The 22825-nt window shown below is 38.5% G+C and overlaps 1 protein-coding gene across 1 annotated transcript in view; it reads left to right on the forward strand.

Annotated features, from left to right (window-relative positions):
- The window catches only part of SASH1 (SAM and SH3 domain containing 1), a 189981-nt gene extending 168271 nt beyond the window's left edge, over window positions 1–21710 (forward strand). The window contains exons 16-20 of the mRNA XM_054969939.1: window positions 1686–1836; window positions 3674–3781; window positions 9340–10433; window positions 15144–15275; window positions 18080–21710. Coding sequence (XP_054825914.1) covers window positions 1686–1836; window positions 3674–3781; window positions 9340–10433; window positions 15144–15275; window positions 18080–18331 — 1737 coding nt within the window. The 3' untranslated portion in view covers window positions 18332–21710. The remainder of the gene's footprint in view (window positions 1–1685; window positions 1837–3673; window positions 3782–9339; window positions 10434–15143; window positions 15276–18079) is intronic.
- The last annotated feature ends 1115 nt before the right edge of the window (window positions 21711–22825 follow it).

A 22825-nucleotide genomic window follows, 5' to 3' on the forward strand; every position in this document is an offset into this window, starting at 1 on the left:
AGCAGTCCAGTGGTAACAGTTGGCCGGCCTTACAGTAGCTTAAACAAAAAGGGATTGAATCTGCAAAAGCTAACACTGCAATATATATCTTTTAGGTGCTGAAGGATTCTTGTTTTTGTTGACACAAAATTAAATGACTGTCTCACTAGAACCCATTAGTTTAGATCCAGCTTCCATTCAGCTGAATCAAGTGGTGGTGTTTTTTATTATATTGAACGGGCAATGCTTTACAGAGTACAAATAGGCAAGTTCCAACCCCCAAGGATCTTACAATTTAAAATTTCAGCCAAGAAACGTGACAAAGGAGAGAGAAGATGGAGTTGGGGGGAAAACTGGGGAAGTATGCGTATTTATTCCAGAGGCACATACATGGGCATAGTTACAGTCAAGTTTTTCCTGGGCTGCCTCTCTTCAGGAAAACATCCTTACATGCTGTGATGGATGGTTTCAGGTTCCATCTTCCAGGATCCTCAGCCAGTCATTTTCAAACATTGGATTGGAATGTTGAAAAGGAAAAAAAAGGAGATGTTCGGCAGTTTAACTTCTGACAAATTACAAAGAGTTGACGGATGTTGGATTTTGGTAGGAAAAAAGTTAGAAGGTCTGCTGGTTATGCAGCGAGTCCATTAGGGACTTCCGATATTCTGAAGATAGCTAGAGTTTGGGTGCTGTTCCTGTCAGAACACTTAAATGTCTTTCTGATCCAAGTTATATGTCTGAATCAATCAAACAAAAAACTTGGTTTGTAACTGATATGTTTGCTCAGATCCCAGCTGTTCTGTAACTTACTGAGAGGGCTAGAGAAAAGGAAAACAAAGAAACAGCTAAGCCACACAAACCTCTGGAATAAACCTGTTTCTTAGCTGTTCATCAAGTCTACTGTGTGGTTCCTTGAAGGCAGAATGCCGGGTAGCACCCTGAGTGCCGTCATTGAGGACTAGGAGGCTAAGTGCTTCCAAAAACCATTATTATAAAAATAAAAATGATTTTTTTTTCCCTTTAAGTTTGATGGGTGTGAAATTTAGCACCCCACCCCCTAGTTTCTAGGTCTGGAGACAAGATGTTGTCCCATAATCAAAACATTTTATACCCCATCTGAAAGGAGGAAGAAACAACTCTGCACTTTATTTAGGAATGCATTCCAAAGCCTTGGGCTAACTGCAGTAAAAGCCCTGCTCTTCACAGCTAAGTGATAGAGTGAGGCCTGACCTGCTGAATTTAGGGTTGCCTAAGGTGTGGCAGAAAATGTCATGTCCCTTTAATAGAGGCCTAATGTGTAAAAATGGACTGTTGATACTTTCTATGCATGGAGGTAAATAATATTTCCTGATAAATAATACCCCATTAATACTCTATTAAAGGTACAGGTCATTCTTCTCCAGGCCAGCTGGCAACCCCATTTATAACGTAGAGGAAACATTAAACTTGTTTAATATGACAGAGAAAAAAGTGTAATTGGTATGGATGATTTTGACTTCTTAATTTTGGGGCTGGCTCCTAGGTCCAAAGAAAATATATAACTGTCTGGATTATGGAAACTAGAACTCTGTAATGATAACTGGTTAGGAAGGAAGAGATGGAAACATCAAAGGTAGTACTTTTTCTGAGCTGGTGATTCCTTGCTCTGTTCCGTACTGTCATTCCTTTATTCTTTCTTTACAAACCACTTTCTCACTTTGCCATAGGAGCACATGCCCACCTTTCTGTTCAATGGCTATGAAGACTTAGATACCTTCAAGCTTTTGGAGGAAGAAGACTTGGATGAGCTCAACATTCGGGACCCTGAGCACAGAGCAGTTCTCTTGACAGCTGTGGAATTGCTACAGGAATATGACAGTGAGTGAAGCTTTGATTTTCCAGATGTTGAACAAAACAGAGAAAAAGTGGCAAGGGATGATTCCGCACGAATGGTTTTCCCTGCTTCAGCTTCTAAATGACCTCGATTTTTTTCTTGTGTTTCCACACATGGGAAGGCAATCCTAGCAGCAGATTCGAAGTCACTGCACGTTTTGTCCGTTTTTTTTCCATCCTGCTTTCCCCCGACTTATTTGTCCATGTGCAGCAGATTAGGGATTTTAATCATGCGGAATTCTTTATCCGATGTTCTCCCCACCCTTGCCCTTTTCTCTCGCCCTTCGAATCAACTTAATTTGATTGGCCAATCATGTTTTCTAAGCTACACCCACTACCCTTTCCCTTCCCCTCTTTTAAAAAAAAAATGTAAAAAAACATTGCAACGTTTCTACAAATCTATGCAGAAACATATCCTGTGTCACATGACAACAGCTGACCAATAACGGGTCCATTTTACAACACGCCAAATTTGTTACTTGTTGCTCGCTGACAGCTGACAGCTTCTGAGGTAGAGTGAAAGTGTGATGGAGAGACTTCAGCGTTCAATTAGTGGTCTAGGCATTTCATGGAGGGAGAAAGAGACCGTCCTCAACACAATACCTATCACTAAACCACACTGCTCACGAAGAAAGCGGGAAAGATAGACGCGGGGTCATTGGTAACAATTTTCCACAAATGTCAATAGCCAATACTCTTTCACAATATTGGCAGGAAGTGCTCTGGCCTATCCAATATGTTTATTTGATGCAACGTTTATGTGTAGCAACGTTTTTTTGGGGGGGGGGGTTAAAAAAAATGAAGATGTGCATCATTCAACACTTCCCCCAGAAAAAGCGATGAGGAATCGATTTTTATCCTGTCAAAAATTCCGCATGATGGACTTTGAGCCGATGAAATGTGCGAAACAAAAGCCTAATGTGTAATTGGGGAGAAGTGGATTCGTAGGACTCCACCGCGGCATGACTGCTCAGAAAGTCCGATCAAAATTGATCATGCGGAATCCCCCAAGGTCTGGAGACATAATATCTTCATTAGACCAACAACATGAGCAGTAGTGGGAAAGAAGTCAGGAACTGATAGTGAATAATGTGGTTTAGAAAAACCGTAATAATAATCGCAGACAAAATCGAAAAAGGCAGTAAGCTTGGGAGATCATGAAAAATATAGCTTTCCATAAAAAGAAAGAGGAGCAGAGAAATACTTGAAAATAGGGAATGGCAAGCCCACAAACTAAATAGAAGGTTTTCTTTCTTTCTAAGCATAGGGTTGTCTTCGATCAGAAGAACTGTATTCCCACTCTCTTCATAATTACCTGGTTTACACAACAAACTTCTCATCTTGCTCCAAACTTTCTGCAGGATTATTTTATTTTCTATTTTCTTTTCTTTTGTATGCATGTATACTCAAAGGAAGCTTGGGTAGGAATGATGGAATTTCCTGGGACGAAAGCTAATGAAATATTGCAAGTGTTAGATCTTTTTTCCTTCCACCAACACAATGAAATTGATACATTGTTTCAACTAAAAGGAAAACTCTGGAGCTTCACCACATTGTTTTAGTCAGAACTAAAGAGGCAGCCTGTCTAGGCACATTCCATTACCCCTGTTGCTACCATAGTGATAGTGAGTCAGTTCATCCACTTAGCATGTTACTGTCAATATGCTGAAATCTTCCAGGTCCACATGGACTCTTGACTGAGCTTAGAGTCTGGCTAAAAGATTCGTATTTGGGACCGTCAACCTTTTTGTATTCCTCCTGTTCCCTGTTAGTTCCATTCTCTATACAGTCTTCTTACATCTACATTCTTTCCATCCTCCAGGTAACAGTGACCAATCAGGATCTCAGGAGAAACTCCTCCCAGATGGCCAGGGTGGGTGCTCCCCCCGGGATTCAGGCTGCTATGAAAGCAGTGAAAACCTGGAGAATGGTAATAAATGATACATATCTGGGGGAGGGGGGCTGACAATGCCATACTAAGCAGGAATCAATGAACATAGAAAGATACGAATGTGCTTAGGACTGCACTGTATATTTGTTAGACTTTAAGATCCATCAGAACTCTTTATTGCTAAAGGGAGCTCACGTGTACACATTTTTCTTGCATATGAATTTGGCATTGTATTTGTTACCATAATTTCATTAATTGTTCTGTGGACCTTAATTTCTTACTCCTTCATGCTTATTGGATATTCTGCTATCCAGTGCTTCAAGGCAATGTTTACACATGCTTCACCCCTTCCCCCGCATTATGCTTTGTAATCTTTTTAGCATTACCTTTCACATTTCTGCAGTTTCATGTTGACAGACAGGGCTGCTTCCATACCAGGGTGATTTTCTGTGGTAGTCTGGTTACTGATGTGATTCTGTGTGAAATCACCCTTTCAGTGGAGATTCCAGAGAGCCCAGGCAGTCCTTTTTCTTTCCATTTTTAGTGTTGGTTTCCCTTTCACATACATTGTGCACTGACACACACACACACATCTCCCACTGTGTTCTCATGTGACCCTCTGCACACCCTGTTTTTTTTTATTTTGAGAAGCATTGGTAATGCAGTGCTGCATAGAAATAATGCAATACTTTTTTAAAAAATCCATTTAAAAACGCTTCAATATATTCGCAGACATCCCCCCCTCCCTAAAAGGTAGGCAGAGCTGTGAGAGATTCTCTTTAAAAAAAAAGAGAGAGAGAGCATGAGTAACACTGGATAGGAATAACTCAATGCCTTCAACAACTGTTAAAAATAATTGTTGTATTCATGGAGGTTCCCTCCCTTCTGTCTAAAAGGCAGGCGATTCTCTTTTGTTATGTCATTGTTATCAGGGGTTGGCCCCTTGCAGTCATCAACAAATGAAAAGAATAATTGACTAGTTTTTCATCAAAGTCCTACAATTGTGTTTCCAATTCAGAAATAAGAAACTGCCCATGCAGATAGCATCCTGCCCAGGGAATACAGTTTTTTACAGATTTAAAATAAAGCAGATTTTGCATGTGTGTCTGTGTGAGTGTAAAAAAACAGGCTGTTAACAGTCTGGTGCACCGTTATAGGATGACATCATGTGGAAACATGAAAAAATGCATCAGTCAGGTGCTGAAACTTAGGAAATCCTTGGTGTAGAAGGAGCGCAGTAAAGGACTCTAGGACTCTACCTCCATATCACATGCTGTCTTGAGGAAAACCATCACACTCCCTGATACAAGCAAATCTAGGGAATTACAAATAGAAAATTATCTGGTTTGCTGAAAGGGATTTTTGAAGCCTTTTGGAAGGGGGTGGTAAAAAATTTATTTTTATTTAAATAGACAATATACAAATAACAAAACAACATAAAATAAATCAAACATAAAAAGAATTAAAAAGAAGAAAAGAAAGAAAGAAAGAAAGAAAGAAAGAAAGAAAGAAAGAAAGAAAGAAAGAAAGAAAGAAAGAAAGAAAGAAAGGAGATTTTTAAAACCTTAACAAAGACTGCAGATTATCTGAGGAATGGGGTTTTCTGTACTTGTTTATTCAAGATGCATGTTGCATCCCTCTTTGGTCAAAAGACTGTGTTGTTGAGCTGATTGTAGAATCATAGGCATGAAGCTCAGTGTAACAAGTTAACCAAGCAGTGGCTGTAGAACCACCTGCTGCAGTCTCCGACTGAACACAGCTTGTTTCAGAACTGAAATGAGTGAGCAAGAGTAAGTGAATGAGTTAGGCAGGCATGTGAATGAGGGCTGTTGTGTTATAGAAAACTTCCTAGTTGTAATCAGTGAACTGCTGTCTCTTTTTATTTAGTAAGTTAGCAATTGAGTCTTGTTTTGATTGAGATTGGTGATGATTCCTTCTTGCTCTGCCAAGCGTATCTTAATGAAAGTAGGTCTCATATAGATAAAATAAATGCAATTATTGTACAGCCAGAGTTCTGTTATGTTCAATTCATGCACTGTGTTATACTGTGCAAATTATCTGTTATCTGATTTGCTGTTTGATAGGATTTCTGTTTTGAGGAAAAGAACATTTCTAGGTCTCATGCTTGTAGAAGAAATTTTCAAATCAACTACAGAACATATGCAGAAATCTAAGAAATCACACAACTCTGAACAAGACTTTTACAGAGCAGAACTTCATTGTCTTTCTAAACTATCCACCAACACCACTAACATGGAATGATTGGACATTTCAAAATATATTTGTGTGTGCTAAGTTAATTCTGCTTCTTGTAGGGGTATTTTGTCAAGGCTTGTTGGTTAAAGGAGGTCCCAGATTTTTCTGTCAAACTCCATTGGAACAAACTTCATTGGAACTGTTTAGCTATGGTTAAGTACTTTTTAAAAATAAGCACCTTGCTTTTATAAAGATGATTTTTCCATTTTGATTTTTTTCTTTGATAAAACACTGATACATTGCAGTCCAGAACAGTCTTGCAATAGTTAGCCACGCAGTTGTGCACTGTAAGGAAGTGCATAATTAGCAAGGAAACTGGTTTTCTTCACTTTGTGCTTACATTTTATTTAAGAATTCAGTGGTAAGGGATTATGTTATTTTGGAGGGGTTCCAGATTTTCTGCAAACATAACAAGACTGGGTCAGAAATCCCACTGCATATATGTGCGTGTGAAGTTGTATGGTTGTGGTGATCTCTAGTTTTATGCAGTCTTTAAGTAAACAAGTGAATTCATTGTGAATAGGTATAAATATTTTCATGGATCAGATTGGAAATGTGTTTTTAACAGGCATCAGGCATCAAACCCACTCATTCTCATTTCTGCAAAGCATTAGTATCAAATGACTGCAGCCTTTTACAGGGCTGCAGACCATACAGGGCTGGAACGGAAAGCCATTTTGGACCTCAGCACCACTAAGCAAGAAAAATTATATGACTATGATTGTGTGACAACTTCATTTTTTAATTAATATTTCTGGTATGTTGTCAATATTCCTATTTATAAACTGAAACTGTTACAAAGCAGCCTGCATTGTACCATTGTATACAGTCAGTAGAAACAGTTGCTTGTTGGTTAGAAAATGTGTACTTCTCTATGTCATTCTTCCTCATTTCCTCATCTGCATTTCTAAATCTTTCTAATTAATCATAGAATCGTAGAGTTGGAAGAGATCATATAGACCATCTAGTCCAACCCCCTGCCCAATGCAGAAACAGTCTAAAGCATGCCCCACAAATATTCATTCAGCCACTCCTTGAAGACTGCCAATGAAGGGGGACCCACCACATCTCTAGGCAGCTGATTCCATAGCTGAATTACTCTTACATCTATGTACCAGGAAAGCAATGGTGATAGTTTTCCATTATAGGTCAAAAAAGTTAAGTTCTTTTTCCCTCTGCTGTTTGGAACCTCTGAAGAATAATGGTGATCTGTGGTGAATAATTATATATGGGCACTGGAATCAGATGCAAAGCAACCATTATTCAGTGCCATAGTTTATCATTTTCTAGAGAAAGTATGAACTGACTGAAAAACATCCATTTTTTAAAGAATCTTACACTTTAAAATTTAAACTGCTGGAAAAGCTTGACATTCTTGCAATCTAGGATCCTCAAGCTGTCTGACTTGTAGCCTCAGGTTTTTTTCCTTATAAAGGACATACACAAGCCTAGAGAAAGTCTTTAGTGTCTCTAAGCAAACTAGCATTTATTTGCACCATTGCAGACAATAAAGATAACAGGTTAGCCATAACTTTCATATCCTATGATACCAACCAAAAAATTGCAGAAGTCAGCTTTCCGAATTGCATATTAAAATTACATACAAGAGTTTACAGGACATGATCAACTCAAAACCAAGGACTGACAAATAACAATAAGAAGCATTTTCTTGTATAAGAAGCTAGGAGTGTGCACAAAAAAAATCCAGGGAATCCTGATCTAGGATATGGGAATCCCCCAAACTCTAGGAAAAGTAGAAGGTAATAGGGGAAAAGGAAGACATAAAACAAGCTGGCTTGACTCAATAAAAGAAGTTTGCAAGATCTGAGCAAGTCTGTTAATGATAGGGCTCATCTGGAGGGGGAACACACCAGAATGGCATTCCTGTAGATCTGAAAAGAGGTCATATGGGTTTTGGCCGCCCAGAGATTTGCTCCAATTTTCTTATTGCCAGAAATAAATATTCTGGCCTAGTTGCTGGCACGTCACTTCTGGGTACAACCAAAAACACTATGGTAAACCTTAGAGTTGTGCTGATTCTTAGAGCTGCCCATTATCACCTCTGGGTTATACCCATAAGTGACATAGTGATGTCAGCAACATCAGCGACATCACATGTCTCCCCCCGTCCAGTCCCTGCCCTCTAACCCTCTCATTGGTTGCCAGGCTTGGTTTCCCCTTCTGGCAGCAGCTTCCTGTACCCTCAATATTAGCTTTTGCGGAATGAAAGGTTCTCTGGAAGAAGAGGGACGAAGTACAAATTGTTTCCACAAATTTTCCCAGCCAAAGCTTTAGATCCAACCAAAAGTAAATATATAGGCAAATTAATGTGCTCAAATACATAAACAATGCCATGAAACTTATCCAAAGTCTCTCTGTAATAACCTTGTCTTACATTTCCCTCTAAAAAACAGAAGAGATGGAGCTCTCCTAACTTCTCTCTGGCAAGCTGTTTGGAACTGAGAAAGCAAAGGCAGAGGGGATGTTCTAGGGGATGACTGATTAGCTTAATGGCACATCGATCTATACATATAAAGACAGAAAAAATGTACTAGTACAGTAATAGACAAAAGAGAAACAAAATTAAATAGAAAGTGCACTTCTGGTTTCACCTTCAGAAGTCACAAAATTTATTTGCATTTATTTAGATAGTTATATTCCACATTTCTCCTCAGTGGGGACCCAAAGCAACTTAAAACATTTTATTGTTACAACATCAACCCTGTAAGGTAAGTTAGGCTGAGATAGTCACCCAAGGTTACCCATCAGCTTCTGTAGCAAAGTGGGGATTCAAACCTGTCTCTCTCTGAACCTAGTCCTGCATTCTAACCATTATACTACACTAGCTGCTTTAAATTTGTGGCATGCTCTACTGAGATGTTGCCAAGGCTGACTGTATTCTCCTGTTAGTTGAAATTAACTTGTGAATACTTTAAAGCCAATTGTCTAAATGTATCCTTAGAAAGCCTTCAAGTTAATAAACAATTTACCTTGCTAGTCTTTATTTGAGATCTTACCCAAATTTAAGTTTATCCCCTCAAAATAATCCTGTAGCTGAATTAATGATGACAGAATAACAAATTGTAGTGAACAGTAAATATTAGGAGAAAAATTAGGGATTTTATAATTCCTCCCAGCTCATTGTACATAAAAACCACTTAGTAAATCTGAATTTCTCAATTGCATTTCTATTTTGAAATATTACAGAATACATACTGAAAATCTACTTTATCCATATATAAGCTGTTTTCTCTTTCCAAGAATAGATAATATATTTGTTTCTGTTGCACCTGTCTCATACAGAAAATAACATCCTGCACATCTCTTTGGTTTTGTTTCAGCTAAGAGTCGAAAAACTTGTCTCCTGCCTTCAAAATTACCCAGTGAATATAGTTTTAAGGATTTCCACAGAAATCCTCTGGTTACTCTTCCTTTGACTAAATCAATAGATGTTCTTCAGCAAAGAGAAAAGATGCCATTTAGTTGCATGCATCATGTTAAAAAGAGCTGTCTCAAGTTCCCTGCAATGACAGCCCTAAAGAAGAATCGCCGAAGTTTACCAGTTGGCATCTGTCAGAGCTGTGGGACTCTGGAAGGCAACCAGAACATGCTTACCTGGCCAAGATCTCATTCTTTGGGTGACCTACAGGGAGAAATTGACTCCAAGATAGAAGACTCTGTAAAGAAGCTGGATGGTTTTCCTCAAGGTGCATTTGATCTAACAAAAAAATCAATTAGCTATGACGGTAGTGGGCAAGTGGCGGAACAATTGATGGCTAAAAATAAAGATGGCACTATTTCTCTTAAGGGAAAAGCAAAGGAACTGCACTTCTCCCCAGCTATCCCTTCCAGTGGAACACTTCCTCTGTTCCTCTCTCGGAACTGTGAAGTTCGGTCATCTTCACTTTCAAATGACATAACATGGACATCCCTTGAAAATTATAAAAAAAGTAGTCCTGATGTTGGAAGGACTGATCATTCTCCAGTCCTCAAGGAAATAACAGAAGCGGGTCAGAAGGGTGTAGGCGAGGCAAGAATGCAGCCAAAAACCTCTTCACAGCCCCCACCAGTCCCTGCAAAAAAAAGCAAAGAACGCCTTTCTAATGGACATTGTCATCCTCCTTCAGCCCTTTGTAGTACAGATGTCCCATCTTTGCCAGCAAAAAAGACTACCCCATCTAGCCCCACTGATTCCCATGTATTGTCCCTTTCCAAATCATCTCCTGAACAGGAGCCTAGTAGCCCTTCATGTGTACGGCCTCCTTGGTTTTCAGATCTTCCAGAGACTTCCAGCATCCAGCAACATGTCTTAAAATTTGGTCCTTCTTCAGCAAGGAAAATCTCCTGTAATAGAGGACTGGACCTGGAAATGTTGATAGAAAACAAATTGCTATCTGAAGATATTGATCTCACAGAAGACCCGTATTCTGACAAGGTAAGGGAGGAGGGAGGTTTGAAAGCTGCGGCATGCTAACTCTCCAACCCTGAGCACCGTGAACTACAAGGCCACAGCTTCATGTATTCATGTTATTTCTTTCCCAGTTTGTTGTTCTGTAGAGCTAATTCATACAAGTACAGAAGCTGACAATGGAAAGCAAAAATTGAAATATATTTGATTTCCCATATTCCCAAATTTGTTCATAAATTTAGGCAGCACATGAAGGTACCTTAAATGGCTGCTTATCTAAAGTAGTAAACAATGATTCACCATGCAGATTCTGCAATTTTAATCATTTTACAGCAAATCTTTATTTTTAGGTGATTGCCTCAATATGGTTTGCTGTATCCATGTGATAAGCTGCTGCTTGCAAACAGGCTATCAGTTCTATAAGTTCACATAAAGTAATTCTTTCTTTTTGGTAATTTAGATTTGCAACATTTTTTGCTTTTGGGGCACTGCTGCCTGTGAGTGACCATGATAGCGTGGCAAAGTGTTACTTCCAGCTCTCACATTTTCAGATCCTAAACTTAGCTTTTGATACCACTGAACAATATACAGTCTCAATAGTCTGTTTCTTCATAGTAGTGTGATGTAGAATATTTGTGGAGATTTGGAATTTAACTACACACATTGCTGAGTGCAACACTGTTGATATGGGCCTGTAAGTCCTCTGAGCAAAGTCTTTGTCTTGCCTTGATGGTAGTGTTTTTCCATTTTTTTGTCTTTCCTTGGTCCTTCATCCAGTTAAGAATTCATGTCCTGCTTGAGCTGGAGTCTTCAACTTTGTTGAACCCTGTGAGCATCTTTGAATTTTGAAACAAATTGAGGGCACTACCACAAAATCTCTGAGCTTTACTGAAATGGTGTTCCCAGAGTAGAGTTGTGCACTGATAAACGTTCTGTTTTAGTTTCGGATCCAGGGCTTCCAAACAAGCTTGGTTCCATTATTGTTTTGTTTCAGGTGGGCTGGTGCCGGCTTGGGTCTAATCTGTTTTGTTTGTTCTATTTTCATGATTTTGGGCCACTGAGCACATGCAAGGTAGGTGTTGGTTGCCTGTGCACACATGCTGCTGTTCTTTTAAGTGGGTAGGGTGGGGAAATGAGGCTCTAGGTAGCTGATTTTGCACTTAACAGCACCTAAATTGCATAGAGCACTGTCCTCCCTCCAAATCATTGACCCACTGAGTTTTGGCGCACACACAACAATGGGGGTTGGTGTTTACAGATCCCGAAGAATGCTTCGGGAAAGGCATCTGACCAAGTGTTTGGCATCTGCACATGCACATACTGTCCCTTGCTTCAGTTTGGTTTGGGTGGAATGGATGGGATTCTCTGGTAAGATGGTCCCTTTGCTTCATATTCATTCTGGGGGGGATTCCATTCCCGTGCTTCAGTTTGGTTCTATTGGGCTTTCCCATGGCAGCCTTGCCACAGTGTGTATCTGCAGTGAGAGTCAACTTAAACTTTTTCCACATAGGAAACAATGGAGTGGCTGAGGACACTTTCTTTGGGGACCCATAGAACTGGCCTCTGGTGTCCAATCTTCATTAAACTTGAGGGGTCTTTAGAGGGTAGTCAAAATGAGGTTTCTTGAAAATTTGGTGGAGTTTGATTGAAAAATCCCCCCCATCCTCTGCAAAAAAAGATAGGAACTGCTGTTTCTTTGCCCAGTCTGTATTATCGAATTTTACTGAATTAATTTGATAAAATGGAGGTTGGTATTCTGAACCTGATTCAGTATTCATTGTTTTGATCCAGAATGCCTAAATTTTACTGAATCAGCTAAAATATTGTTTTCAGTTCCAAATATTTATTTATTTTATTCGATTTGTATTCCGCCCTCCCCGCACCAGCAGGCTCAGGGTAGATTTCAATTAACAGAATAATATAAAACTGAATTGCACACTCCCACTGGCCTGTGCTGCTGCTGCATGGTAAGAAACAAACCAAAATACACAAACTTTTTGGTGTGTGGGGGGGGGGGGGGCGGGTAGTACAGATCCACTTCCCAATTTCATTTCATCATTCCAGAAGCCACTTTAACTAGCCGATCCAGCAATTTCCAGTTGTATTTTGGCTCATTTGTTCCATTCGGCAAACCCCTATCCCAGAGCAGTTGTTGTACCACAAAATGATGAAGGGTATTATGAACTTAGAAATGTTCATAACCATGTGATAAATATATATTTTTAAAACTCTGTGAGTGGTATTGAAATAGGATTATATGGAAACCCACATCTGTGATAGACAGTTTATTTAAACACTTGCATTCTCTGTGCAAAACTGGAGTTATTCAGGAGGACTGTTTTACTCAGTCTCTCTCTGTATGAGACACCTCAGCATGTGTTTGTCAAGTGTAGGGAGACACAATGTTAGCCAGGAAGTGTAGTTTTAAAAGATAGAACAGGTAGAGATGGCTCCTTAGAGGGTTTGTTAATTTCATCTTCACCTCCCTGAAGGCTCTGTCAATTTCACCTCTCCAGTGCAAAACTGTGTGGGATCACAACCAGAGGAAAGTAAAGAATGGAAATGGGCTGGAGCTGCCTTCCAGAGCCAGGCTTGGACCTGGAGATAATATAATGGGCTGAAGTTTTCCTTCTGGCATTTGACAGTTCCTTCACAAAGCTCCAGTGTATAGCAAAGCCTTTGCCCTGCTGCTGGCTCTTTCTTTTTAAACTACCCTTCTGGGCTAACATTGCATCTCCCAACACATGTTCTTCATGTGTCAGATGTCTCATGTAGAGAGACTCTCAGGCAATAAGGCTGTGCTGGAAGGAAATGACTTCAAGAGATGCTCTGGTAAAGGGACAAGGACTATAGACTATACCACTAGGTACTGTCTGTGGATGTAAATATGATCTTATTGGGTAGTTTCTGCATCATTTAATAGTCACATCAAATTATTTATATTTTGTTTCAGCAGTGTTTCATCTCTGTATTCCTATATTTGAATGATATGCTTCTTTTCAAATTTCTGCTATGAATTTATTGAATGTCCCAGCTGCTGATCACATGGACTTAAATTGTTTAATCTGCCTTGGGTCTCAGTGAGAAAAGTGGAATATAAATAACATACATTTTTTTAAAAATACATTTCTGTCCGTACTTATCTCCTCATACAGTGGCGAACAGTGCAATCACTAAGTTGGCAAGGACATAAATTATGATAGGCCGGTTAACAAAATTAAAACACAAATTAAAATGCAGAAGTTACACATTTGAAACCGCTAAAGATTTAAAACACGTAAGAATTAAAGCACACAGGATCAACAAACATGGGAGTAGAACAAGCATAGCCAAATTTACCATCTACTAAATGTTCTCTAGAATAAGACTGCCTTCCTAAATGTGGCAAGTTAAGGTGACCACCTCAGCCACTCTGTCCGGCCATTCCAGAGGACTGGGTTCATCACAGAAAAGGCCTGTTGAGTGTAGCCATACAGACAGTACTGAGAAGGGGCATCTGTGGAATGTAACTGGTGCAGGGGATATACTTAAAACTGATTGTCCAGGAATAGTTATCAGGAATGTGTTTTCACAAACTTTACTGATTATTAGAATAAACTAGAATTCAGAAGACTAATTCTATAGTAGGAGACTAAGTCTAAACAAGACTAATCTAGTCAGATCTTAGAAGCTAAGCAGGGTCAGCCTTGGTTAGTAATTGGATTGGAGACTTCTACAAAGAAGACCAAAGTCACTATGCAGAGCCAGGCAATAGCAAATCACCTCTGCTAGCCTCTTGCCTTGAAAACCCCAGCAGGGGTCACCATAAGTCAGCTGTGTCTTGACGGTACTTTGCACCACCACCAGTAACAACAAATTCTGAAAGAATAGTAACATATAAAAATAATATATAATATTTATTGATTTAATGTATTGAAAACATTTATATTCTGCCTTTCAATCCAACTTAGGAATACACACGCACACACACAACAACACACACAACATAAATAGAACATACAAACACAGACACACATGAACAAGGAAGATGGGCCAGTGGGCCAATGAGAGTTACAGTGCAATCCTAAACAGAGTTACTCCAATCAAAGCCCATTGACATCAGTAAGCAGACTCGAGTAACAGGATTGCACTGTTAGTGAGGAAATACCAAACCAAACAAAAAAAGTCTTCAACCACTAGTAGAGGATAACGATAAAGGGAAATGGACAAATCTCCCTAGGGAGGGAATTCCAGAGATGCACATATATTATAGTAAAGCGTATAATTTAAAAAGTTAAAGTGTGGTAGACACTTAACTAAGATTGTTTGGTGCTTTGGGTTTGAATGTCTGAAATATGAAGAGTTCTGTTTAATCCTGTTAAGTTGAAATCAGTAAATCTTTACAGTGCTTAGCTTTTTTCTGGATAGTGCCAGCACAACAGCATCCCTTGTCCTCAAGGCATTCCAAAAACTACCACCTGCATTGAAATAGCACTAAAAGAACATTAGAAAATCACATCCTTTCAATAATTTATCCAGCCATTCTAAAGAATACATTCACAAATTGCTGAAAATGAAAGTGATGAGCTGTCCTGCAACTTACTTCTCAAAAGCAGGTTTCTGTGGAACTTGACGCTGAAACTATACGTAATTTGTGTTTAGTATTTAACTTGTAGTCTAACACTTTTAAAAAGGCACTTACACTTAACTAATATTTTATATTTATTTCTTTCCTCTCTGGTTGACTGGAATTTGTAGCATGGTCGCTGTGGGATTCCTGAAGCTTTGGTGCAAAGATACTCTGAAGACCTAGAGCAGCCTGAAAAGGAAGTTGCTACAAACATGGACCAGATCCGGGTGAAACAGCTGAGGAAGCAGCACCGTATGGCAGTAAGTTTCCACTAAATGGTCCTTATTTAAAATGTTAATAAAATATGAGAAAAGGCAAAATAAAATAGTAGAAACCTTCTGGGACTGTTCAGCTTCAGCCAGCAGATCTGTGATTGAACTTTTGAAAGGCAGGATTTGAGCAGTGGCATTTTAGAGACCAACAAGATGTTCAGGGTATGAGTTTCCAAGAGTCAGAGCTCCCTTCTTCAAGTACCTGACTCTCGGAAGCTTGTATCCTGAAAATCTTGTTACTCTCTAAGGTGCCACTGGACTCAGATCCTGCTGTTTTACTGCATTTGGGGTCAAAGTTTTCTCTTTCTTCTTGTTCATTTTGGTTTTAAAAACATGCATTCTCTGTCTTCATTACACATTTTTGTTTTTTTTTACAAAATTCTATTATTCATTATGGTTTTTTATTGGTGAGAGACACAGTGAGAAACACATTTTGAGTTGGATCAAGACCTCCTATGCAAATGAGAAAATGATCCCAGTAACCTCTTGAGCTAAGTCAAACACTGCATCTCTATTTGCATTTCCCTTATGCGAGGTATTGCACAACTAGTCCTGGGTTGTCAGGAAGAGAACCTAAAAGCTTCTTAATTCTCAGAATGATACTCCAAGTTATAGTATGGGAGAAGGACATGATTGTTATTATTCTTGAGGCTGTTAAATAAAGCCCTGGAGTTTCTCTGCTCATTAGTAGCTCTACTGTGCACTAGGTCAGGATAAGGAATATAATAATACTTGTGGGGGGGGGGGATCACATGACAACTGTATTCCAAGTGGAAACAACTGAGGGATGACTTCAGTGGGAGAAGTTGCACAAGATCTTGTATGTATATTGCATGTGTCATTATAAGTATGACACATGGAAGCAGAAGGTGTTGCAAAAGATCTTGCCCAATCCCTTCAACAAGCAGAACTATGCTAAACAGATTTCTTTTTCTGTTTTTACATAGCTCAATCCAACTGTTTCTAATTCCCCACTATCCCATTGGATAAAATTCCCATGGATTGTATCCACCTCTCAAGGAATCCTCCCTAATACATTTTGATAGATAGAAGAAAAGGTTCCCAATATATAGGCAATTAAAAGTTTCACACAGCACACACATATTTGGCAGTTCACAGTCCCAGATAGAGGACACAAGCAATATATAATGGGAAGGATCCTCATTTGCAAGCCCACTATGTAAATAAAAATGAACCATGTGGAGAAAGTAAATCTGTTGTACTTTGATGCACTCTGGTGTTTTCTTCTGCCTCGCTCTAATGCCACAAATGAACAAAACTAAGAGAAAAACTGTTTAATCCTTGGTAAGGCGCAGGGAGGGGCAGGGTTTAACTCCCCCTTTTTAGTCACTTTTTTTCTTTAAGACCACCTAGGGGTACACAGTTCTCAAGGCTGGTTTGCTTCTATAAACTTAAACTCAGGCAAGACATTTCTAATTGATCAGCTCCCTGAGTCCATCTCCAGGTTCCTCTCTCTTGATCTCCAGTGAACAAGGCTGGAGCATGCAAACAATTGCATGATGCTATATTCTGCAGTTCTGTAAAATTAGGATTCCAACGGCTTTATCTGTCTGCATTGTCAAATAGCCATAATTCTTTGCGCAGTTCATAAAAGCCTGTCCTACCCGAGAAGGCAAAAGATATATTCAATGCAGCTCTTCTTAGCTACATGTGACATAATATATCCAGTGCCTCTCCCCCCAAAGTTCTCCTGCATAAACCTCACTGAAATTAATGGAGTTTGTGTAACAGAATTTCTCAGCAGATTGTACCACAGCTTTATACTCAGAAGAGGAGTAATGTGTGGTAGTTTAACTGAGGTGCTAAGATGCAGTAGGCACATTATTATTATATCACAGTGCATTCCTATATTTATTCATTTGGTTGGAAAAAGACTTTCCTTTGGCAGTTTTCACACCCGCTTTCAAAACTGTATCCTGTAAGTAATACAGGAAGTGTTGTAATCTTAGATCACATGAGTTTACACACCCTACTATATACTACACATTCATTGAGTTGGATCTGTAGCAAAGACCTTGTGAGGGCCATGCAATGATCCCCAATCTTCTCAGCTCTCTCTTCCCCTAGCTACTTTTGGCCCCAAGAACATTTATTCCCAGGGTTACAGTACCCATGTGGAGCCATACGGGTTGGGAAGCTACAGTGGAGAGACAGAAGACAGCAAAATCACTCGCGCCTCTTTGGTCACTCATGCAAGAAACAGCTATTTTGTTGCCCTCTCACTGCAGTCACGACCTATGTGGATATTATTCATACGGGTCCTGAAACATTGTAGAAACATTCCACTTCTGACCCACACAGTCGTGTTTGAGGAACAGCTAGTAAAGATAGCAGCTGAAAGGGAATTGGAAAAAATATCTCCAATGGGAATGGAAATTTTGAGGTAAAACAGAATATTTTGTTCAGACCCATTTTAAATATTTCATCCTGTTAACTTAATAAATGGAAAAGGTTACCAAGATTCAGAGCAAATTTCAAAAGCAGGGGGAGGCATACCTTTGAAAATGGGCAGGTATCTACTATATCACAATGATAATACTGTGATTTAAAAGTCATACAATTAAATACACAAGTAGTGCTGTGTGCAAAGAATTTATTGTTAAAAGATAGACTAGGACAACTCTCATTTAAATAAATGGAGCATCCCACTGGGCATGAAACCTTTGTGTGCACTAGATTATCTGTTTCACTAACACCTCTGAGCAAGGTTTTTTTTTCCCCAGAATGGAGGGGAAATGGCTTGAACAAATTGCATTTTTTTCTTGTTTCAGATTCCAAGTGGCGGCCTAACTGAAATCTACCGAAAACCTGTGTCTCCTGGACATATCACTTCCATAGCTGATTGGCTGGTTTCTATTGGCCTCCCAATGTACTCAGGTCCCCTCATGGCAGCAGGAGTTAATGACTTAAGCAAAGTGCCTTCTCTGTCACAAACTTGCCTTCAGGAAGCTGGCATCAGAGAAGAGAGGCACATCAGCAAACTTCTTGCAGCTGCAAGACTCTTCAATTCCGAGATAATTTAACATACTTTGGAATGTAGTATTTGCCTATAGAATAATCTACAGTTCCTTCAGTATCCATTTCATCTATAATTTCTACAGGAGACCAAGCAAAACAGGTTCCTGGGAAGGACTGAATCAATCTCTGTCTCTTTCTCCTCCCTAGTACATAAAGGAGAATAGAAACAGTTTGTCAACTGAGGGGGGGATGGTACTTCCTAATTCCACCTCTTTCTCCTCCAACTGAATACAAAAGAGATTATTTTAGTTCTTAAATCATCTTTGGCCTGATAGGATTGTCTACGTCTGTTGCAAAAAAGGGAGCCTTCTATGTACTCAGAAATATTTAAAAAGTACGCTATCTAAGCCTTAGGCATTAGAGAAAAATGGTTGAGGGAAGGGAATAGTGTTAGGCCTTTGGATGTTTTGAGTCACCCGATTGGTAAAAAGGTAATTCACTGACCACCAATCATGGTTACAATCCTAAATCTACATACAAATAAGAACACCCCAGAGGAAATGAGCAAATACACTATGGATGCATTAATGAGGCTCTCCACTTACCCTTTTCATTCTAGCAATCAGTTGTATAAAAAATAAGCCTCATCTTCCTTTTGAATACGTTTGAGGTAGTTTTACAGGCTGCTGAACCTCTAGGTAGGCCAAAGTTATGACCTGCATTTATATTACAACTGATCCAACCTTTCTGGCAGTGCAACATACCAGACCAACGCAGAAAATTCCTTGTCTGCTTAGAATTAAAGTAATTTTTATAGCTGCCTTTTTAGCTCTCCACTTTTTATTTGCCTTAATATATGCTTCTGAGCATTTCATGCTGCAGCAACTATGTTTCCCCAGATCTTACTTTGTTGCCACTACTGTTGAAAAACTGACAAATTTTTCCTCTAAAGCCGTTTCTGTAGATTATCTCATGGTAATAACTTTTGTAAAGCAGCTGCTTTTTTAAAATCAAAGTTCAGTTCTCAGGCTAACAATATATATATATATATATAAAAGCTCTGCTTTTAATGTTTATTGCAATTTGATGTATTGTGTTATACTTCAAATGCTATGCTACAGCTTTGACTTGGTATCCTGACCATATCAGTGGTAAATGCTGGTTTTTTTAAAAGGATCAAGGAAAGGTTATGCAGGGGAAGTCAACTGAACTAAATAAGCAAAGTATGTCTCATGCACAGCACTAGAATAATAATTATATTTCTTTTTTTGGAAAATAGTTTACATTGTATTCTTGCAAACATCAAACACCCTCCCTGTTGTAGATGTTGAAGGATGCAGTCCCAGTTGGGAGTAAGCTCCATGGACCACCATAGTAGTTATTTCTGAGTTAACATGCATAGTATTGTACTGGAAATGACTTGGTTAGACTAAAAATCACAATTCTGAACAGCTTGAACAGTCAGTTCTCTCTCCATACTACTACATTTTTGTTTTCTAAAATGATTAAAAAGTATAAAATTTCCTACCTGCTTTTGTGAATATAAAGTTTATTTTTGTACATGAAGACCAGGCATTTTGTATACCAAATAAGCTCATTTTGAGTCATAGTGTATAGATTATTCTGTAGTACCCATAAACAACTAGTTTCCTTTTCATTTTACAAGAATAAAGCCTTTTCAGGATGGACAAGCAAGTGGAATATGTAACAAACTCAGGCCACTGGAAACTCAAGGATCTACTTCTAACTAGCTCTACAGCAACATCAAGCTATTCATTACAACTTTTTGTGCTTCCCTTATTCTGCCTATAAAGTGAAAATGGTTTATGTAGCTTCTTAAAATGCATTGAATGCAAACAGAACATTATACAATAAATGCGAAAGGCAGTGATGTTGCATACCACCAAACTGCTTTGGACCCTATTTAAAATATCTTTAAGCATCAGATTTTTAACATACATTATCTAAAATTGTTGTGACCAAAGCTGTTCTGATTTTCCTTCCTTTTGGAAGCATGAAGAAGTAAGTTCTAACAGGATGGCAATGGAGAATGTGAGACATAATTGAATGTGTTTTTTTAAAGAAAGCTAACCTCATAAAAATTAACAGTTGCTTCCAACTGTAAATTTTAATCCTAAACACACACTGCAATCCTAAACAGGGGTATTCTAGTCTAAACCCATTGAAATTAGTGGGATTAGACTGGAGTAGCTCTGTTAAGGATAGCACTGTGAGTTGGAAGTGCATTCTTTTACAGTCAGAGGAATGAAATTCAAAGATACATGCCACAGAAGTTCCATTTCTGGTCCCAATGACATTGCACAGAAGTCTTAAAGAAATGATCGGGGCTCTTTTGAGCATCATCCATCTGAAGCTAAGTATTTTGAAGTCCTTTTAACCTGAATGGGAATTCTGTGCACAGAATTACAACATCACAGTGCTTAACTTTGGCTGGATAATGTCCAGTATTGTTTAGGTTCAGGATGCTAGGATTTAATCATATATTCACACTTCCTTCTAATATATCCAGAAATATGGGTAAGCGCCTGATCATTGTTGTGGCGGGACAAGTCAGATTGTTGTTGTATGAACAGGACTTGCAGCTTTTTTTTTATGTCTTCCTCACCATAATAGCCTCCAAATTAATCCTTTAGTGAATGGAACTAGAAACAGCTGTTTGTAGCTGAGGCGGTAATTTTAAAAAAAATTGATGCCCTTACAGTGTTATTTACCTTTTGTTCATTTAATTGTTTGACATACTGCTTCTTTTAAAAATGAACACTTTTACACTGCAATTCTACACCTTTCTAATCCCACTGATTTCAATGGATTTAGAACATGTAACTCTCCTTTATTAGAGATTCAGAGGATGCCGGAGATCAAAAACAGGTAAAAATAAGAAGGCAATAGAAAGATCTGTTAAGACTGTAGAAGCAGACTCTGGTTTGAGTTTGAGGAATTACATCAAAGAAAATGCCTCTACTCTCTCCACTCAAGGAACGTGCCATATATATCATAATATCAATAAAAGAGATTGTTTCACTAATCCCAAATAACAAATGAAGACTTGCAGGAAGAAAGGCAATTGGAAAGAATCCTTAACCTGAGTGCCAAAGGGTGCGATCCAATGTATACTTACTTAGGTGTAAGCCCCACTAGCAAACATGCATCGTATTGTATTGAAATTTTTGTAATCTGTGTGCCCAGTTATGTAGGTATACAGGAAACCAATACTGTTTTGTTTTTATACACTGTGCATACATTTTATAAGTTGTTCAGTCTTTCAAGTTTCACTTTTGCATATATATTGTTTGATTGGTTTATTGTTAACATAGCAATCAGCCATTTCAGTAGCCTCTCTCTCTCTCTCTCTCTCTCTCTCTCTCTCTCTCTCTCTCTCTCTCTCTCTATATATATATATATATATATATATATATATATATATATATATTGAAAAGCCTTAAAAAGTTAAGTACCTCTTCCTGCTGAGGAATCCCCAGTGACATAAGGAGTTGTGTTGACAATAATCTGCTATTTACTATTTGCTCCTGACATGCAAACAAATATTGGAGACTATAAGGAATACACAAAACCAGAATTTAATCAGTATATTACTCCTGCTATGTAGACAAAGAGAGCTACTCAAGTGCTCATGGTGAACAGCTGAACTGGAAATAGTGATCTGTAAGATAGATAATAGTCTCAAGGTCAGCTGGTTAAGCTTGACTACTGGGGCTAATTGTAAACCTGGCTTCGAGTGCTAGGTGGCAGTATTGGAAATATATTATCAGCGCCCATAGACTTTCGAATCCTACTCACACTGTCCTAAGTGCAGCAATAAAGGTTAATTCACCAAGTCATGGCTGTACATCTGTATTGTAATATTTTAGGCTAATAAGTCCAAGCTAACTTTTATCCATAGCTGAGACCTCTTTTTTGGAAAACAAAACTTTAATCAAGTTATACACAACTAACAAAAGTTGCACTTTCTGTATATGAAATCAATATTTAAATAACTTATTTTTCTCCATTTGCTGTTCTTAAATAATGTAAGTAGCTGTAATATACAAGTACCAATATGTCCTTGCATTTTGCTTCAACCCAAGAAACCAGTGTATAGTTTAAAAAATGAGAAAATGAAACCATTACTTATGAATGTGTAAAGATTGTGCTCTGTTCCTTTAGCAGAAAGGGGCAACTAAAGGATTTTGCCTTGTACGAAAACTTCTCTATAATTATGTCCATAGGGGAAAAGTAAATAAATCCTTTCAATCCTATGTCTTTTATTTTTTGTTATTAATGGTTTGCATCATAACAATTGTATTACTGCAACAGTTAATCACTTCACATTATATTATAGTAGGTTTTTACAGACCATAGAAATCTTTGCAGTATTCACAGTATTCACATATATACATGTAAACCAGGAAGCAACAAATAGCTCCTGTTGTTGTTTTCCTGATCTCTCAGATGTTCGTTCTGTATCTTTAGGGAGCATGAGAATGTCTTCAGCTGATGTCATAAGCTTACAAGTCAGTTTACTTCCATGGGGGGTGGGG

This window comes from Eublepharis macularius, chromosome 1 (assembly GCF_028583425.1).
Source record: "Eublepharis macularius isolate TG4126 chromosome 1, MPM_Emac_v1.0, whole genome shotgun sequence".
Classification (NCBI taxonomy): domain Eukaryota; kingdom Metazoa; phylum Chordata; class Lepidosauria; order Squamata; family Eublepharidae; genus Eublepharis; species Eublepharis macularius.